The sequence below is a fragment of the Rhagoletis pomonella genome, unplaced genomic scaffold (genome assembly GCF_013731165.1).
Source record: "Rhagoletis pomonella isolate Grant_MI unplaced genomic scaffold, Rhpom_1.0 Rhpom_scaffold_00194, whole genome shotgun sequence".
In the NCBI taxonomy this organism is placed as follows: Eukaryota; Metazoa; Arthropoda; class Insecta; order Diptera; family Tephritidae; genus Rhagoletis; species Rhagoletis pomonella.
The window spans coordinates 38703-43978 of record NW_023458748.1 but is presented as its reverse complement, the minus strand read 5'-3'; the positions used below and the strand labels follow the sequence as shown (position 1 = coordinate 43978).

Here is a 5276-nt window from a genome sequence, read left to right as displayed (position 1 = left end):
ATATGGCCTTGGCGAGCGTACTCGCGCATAAATTCAACGTATTGTTGTTTCTCATCAAACGCCGTTCTACGGTCAGAAATCGCACTAAACAGCCGCTCATTGTTTCTGAAAATATGACCTTTGGTTGCTGAAAAGGTAACTCTACTACGTACTTGCCGGTCTCAGTTCTAAAATACGTGTTAGTGAAGTGATGCTCTGCATAATCGTCTTCGCTGTTATGTACTGGCACATGAGTCTCTTCAATCTCCCAAAATTTTCTTAGTGACTGGTCGACATCTGCAAGTATAACGAGCGAAATAGTAGGTTGTACCTGAGGTAGTGGAATGCTGGTAACTATCCACCCAAAAATTGACGATACTGCGATAACATTGCCATGAGTGTCGTAGATCTTGTCCGATGTGATAACGTCCCACACGTACTGTGCACCAATTAAGATGTCAATATTTGATGCTTCATTAAACGAAGGGTCAGCAAGAGGAACTGCATGGAGCTGACTGACTGCTGATATTGTTATTGTTTCTTGCGGAAGCGTAGACGTGATTCTGCTGAGAACATGAGCTTTGACCTCTAAAATGTCATTGCCGACTCGAGATTTGATGCGGAGAGCGCAGAGTCCACATGTTGTTTCAGCGTTGACTGAGGAGATACCCGAAACAACAACACGTGAATGTGAGCGTGGGAGAGCGAGGCTTTGAGCGCAGCGCTCGGTGATGTATGACAATTCGGAAGCGCAGTCCAACAAAACACGGCAAGTTTTGTATCGGTGCCCTGCCGTTTGTACATTAACCACCGCTGTAGGCAAAATAAATTTACTGCTATCCCTAGACGAGCATTCAACTACGTTGGCATATTCTACTCCTAGAGGGCTACACGATGAGTATGGGCGAGCAACATGTGACGTAGTTGACCATGGGCCAGGTGATGCAGTGGCAGAGACCGGCGAAGAGGTCGAGGCTTGCGCTGACTGCGACGCAGTGGGAGTCTGCAGTACTGTAGTAGGGTGTACCAATGTATGGTGTCGACGATGACATTCCTTGCAGCGAAATTTGCTTGAACACGAATACGATGTATGTCCACTTTTGAGACAATTTGAAACAAAGCGATTTTCCTTTTATAAAATTACGACGATTTTCAAGGCTGAGTGAAGCAAATATTGGACATTTTGTTATAGTGTGGTCTGTCGAATTACATTTAACACATACTGTAGATACGTTAGTATCAGTGGTCAGCAATGCACGTGATTGCTGCTTGATAGCCTTACTACCGACCTCGGATGACTTTGAAGAGCTGCTAATTTTGCGACCGCTTAACTCCAGTTCTTCGCAACGGGAGTCCAAGAACTGTAAAAACTCGCCAATGGAAGGTATTGCATTGGCCTTACTATCGTTGATCCAACGACGCCGAGACCCTGGGTCGATTTTTGCTACCAACAAATAAATTAACCAGCAGTCGCGCCCACTTTGCTTTGAAGCCTCCAAACCTCGCACAACTTCATGAGCACCATCCGAGATTTTTCGCAGCAAGTTCGAGTTTTCAACCGTCGTAGAAGGAAGGTTCATGAACATATCCATGAATGAGTTAACTATGTGCCGAGGTCGGTCAAAGCGATCACTCAAACGTTGCCATGCGGTTTTGTAAGCGGTATCTGTCACTGGTAAATGTTTTACCAAGTTCGCAGCCTCGTCACGAAGTGACGAGGTTAGGTAGTGGAATTTTTGAACGTTGGATAGACTGGACCTTGAATCCACGGAACTCACGAATAAATCGCGAAAGGTAGGCCTGTCCTTGTAATTACCCGAAAAAGGTTGAATATTGATTTTTGGTAAATCATTTTCAACAAATTTTGTCGATTTAGAAACGTTGGCTAATTGCTCAAAAAGCGTAGCTTGTTGTTCTGTTAACCTTGAAATGACATTGTAAACCTTGTCTGCGCGACCGCTGTTGTCATCGGGTTCTTCAACCGAAGGTAGTCCTCTTTTAAAGGTTAGGAGCAATCCACGTGTTAGTAGATACTTTTCTTCATATACAGCGTAATCCGCCTCGGGGTCTGCATACTCTGGGCTTTCCACGTGTTTGTACATTTGGTCAGTTGTATGCACGCACTCCTGCCAAATTTCCTGGAGACGCTCCAGTCTAGTGTCAATCTGCTCCTTAGTGAAGTCCTCAGGGGGACTCTCAGCATAAGCAAGCGTGTGCGTAATTGAGCCCTTTAGACGTCCGCGAAATTGATGAGAAGATTATATTCTTCCGACATTGTGAACGAAACGCGACAAAAAATAATTTCACTTTAATTACTTAGACAAAAAAAAAACAAAGAGCCATCCGGCTCGAAGGACCAGCTCGTGACGATGAATGCCGTGAAGGCAGCGAAATAAGAAGCAAGGGATTAGTTAAATATGCTTTATTCACGAACAGTTTCATCGGTCAACTGACTTAACAGAAAATATAATACAAGTACTTAGCTTACAAATTACAAAGTGAGCAAAGAAACGATTGGAAGATTACAGTTACATACTTGAAAAAACTCAATAGATTACAGTAGTTACTAGACCTTTTCGTACAACAGAAACTTAACTACAAAAATGTATTTATTCCGCAACAATGATCTTCTTCTACTGGGCAGTGTCCCACCTTTTGTTTAAGACCCAATTTTGTACCATACAATACTGAAAGTTTTTCTGAAGATGATTTTTTAGATACATTTTTTTCAACCAATTTCATGTAAAATACACGCCAACATGATTATATTATATTTCAACAATATTTTTATTTAAGGATTTTAAATGCAAACTTAAAAAACCAAATATTCATTATTTATCAAAGTATTAATTTTTATGGAAGAACCGCCGCAGGCGAAAATTTTTAATAAAAAATCGCGCAAAATCTTTCTCTCAAACACTCCAAGAGCCGCCTCATCGGATGTTGTCATTGTCCATGCTTCTGCGCCATATACCAGCACGGGCATGATGAGTGACTTATAGAGCGTGGTTTTCGTACGTCGAGAGAGGACCTTACTCCTGAATTGCGTACTCATTCCAAAGTAGCACTTGTTGGCAAGAGTGATTCTGCGTTGGATTTCAATGCTGACATTGTTATCGGTGTTAATGCTGGTTCCCAAGTAAACGAAATTCTCTACTTTCTCGAAATTGTAACTGTCAACAGTGACCTGGGTGCCAAGGCGCGAATATGCTGACTGTTTGTTTGATGACAGGAGACCCATTCGCTTTGCTTCCCTATCTAACTTGGAAAAGACAGAACAGACTTCGCGGTTTTTGTTACCGATGATGTCGATGTCATCAGCATAAGCCAGCAATTGCACGCTCTTGTAGTAAATTGTTCCTGAGCGGTTCAGTTCTGCAGCTTTTATAATTTTCTCCAACATCAGATTTAAGAAGTCACATGAAAGGGAATCGGAGAGGTCTTTCCAAATTCTGACGGAGCTGGTGGTATTGCTAAACGTCATTTTACATATCCGTATGGGTTTTGAAGGATGCCAAATTCAGACATAGCGGCGTATAGGCAACTCCTTTTAGTGCTGTCAATAGCGGCTTTAAAGTCGACAAATAGGTGGTGAGTGTCGATCCTTTTCTCGCGGGTCTTTTCCAAGATTTGGCGTATTGTGAATACCTTGTCTATGGTGGATTTGCCAGGTCTAAAGCCACACTGATAAGGACCAATTAGTTCATAGACGGTGGGCTTCAGTCTTTCACCACAGACTTGACGGTTAGAAAATATCTCAAAATGTAGACGTCTACATTTTGAGACACAATTTGGAACTTACTCTGAACACTCCATATTTGGTTATAGACCAAGAGCCCATGACCAAAAAACCCATCATACTTCAGATGACAGCGGTCTTGATTATGCGTTTTTAGCGATTAAAGATGTCAATAAAAAGCGATTACTCAACATAATTCAGATGACTTGAAATTTAGATTGAATTTTATTTACAGTGTATAGAATATGAATTCAAGGTTGCCTGCCAATTCCTATGGTCTTAAACTACTGCCAGCCCATCTTGAAAGTGCATTGCTGCAACTATAACTCAACATACTTCCGATGGCGGTCCTTATAGCAGCACATTATTAATAGAGATGGGATACTATCGATAGTAACATCGTTTCAAACTATAGATGTCGGTTAAGTGTAATAACATATTTAAATTTTTAATCAAGAACAAACCCTGTAGCTGCAGTGTTCAATGCAGAAGCACCGTTTTATTATTTAACGTCATTTCAGCAACACTATGTTAAGACAGCATATGAACGAAATACGTTTTCCCCCACACGCCCGCACTCCGGCAAATGACGTTTTTGACATTTTTCATATGATGTTAGCATCAGAATGGGCTGGCTGTAGATATTTCATTTATTTATATTATTACTAATGTGCTGTGAAAAGGACAGCCCATCTGAAGTATGTTTAGTTATGCTTGCAACAAAGCACCCTCAACATGGGCTGTTTGCACTTTAAGACCCTCATAATTGGCAGACAACATTGAATTCATTTTATATGCACTGTAAACAAAATTCTATCAAAATTTCAAGTCATCTGAAGTATGTTGTCTTATAGGTGCAACAATGCACTTTCAACATGGGCTGGTTGTAGTTTAAGACCATCAGAATTGGCAGACAACCTTGAATTAATTTTAAAGAAATAAATAAAATTTTATAAAAATTTCAAATAATCTGAAGTATGTTGACTTATAGGTGCAACAATGCACTTTCATCATGGGCTGGCAGTACTTTAAGACCATCAGAATCGGCAGGCAACCTTGAATTCATTTTATATGCACTGTAAATAAAATTCTATAAAAATTTCTAGTCATCTGAACTATGTTGACTTATAGATGCAAGAATGCACTTTCATCATGGGTTGGCAGTACTTAAAGACCATCAGAATCGGCAGGCAACCTTGAGTTCATTTTATATGCACTGTAAATAAAAATCAATGAAAATTTCAAGTTATCTGAAGTATGTTGACTTATATGTGCAAAAATGCACTTTCAACATGGGCTGTTTGTACTTTAAGACCCTCAGAATTGGCAGGCAACCTTGAATTCATTTTGTATACACTGTAAATAAAATTTTAGAAAAATTTCAAGTCATTTGAACTATGTTGACCTATAGATGCAACAATGCACTTTCATCATGGGCTGGCAGTATTTTAAGACCATCAGAAGTGGCAGGCAACCTTGAGTTCATTTTTTTGACACTGTACATAAAATTATTTCTAAATTTCAAGTCATCTGAATTATGTTGAGTAATCGGTTTTCA

The 5276-nt window shown here is 40.2% G+C and overlaps 1 protein-coding gene across 1 annotated transcript in view; it reads right to left on the bottom strand.

Annotated features, from left to right (window-relative positions):
• Positions 1-3835, bottom strand: part of LOC118750282 — a 6032-nt gene extending 2197 nt beyond the window's left edge. The window contains exons 1-3 of the mRNA XM_036485007.1: positions 3782-3835; positions 1190-2207; positions 22-990 (exon numbers count right to left, since the gene is read on the bottom strand). Coding sequence (XP_036340900.1) covers positions 22-990; positions 1190-2207; positions 3782-3835 — 2041 coding nt within the window. The remainder of the gene's footprint in view (positions 1-21; positions 991-1189; positions 2208-3781) is intronic.
• Between the last annotated feature and the right edge of the window lie 1441 nt (positions 3836-5276).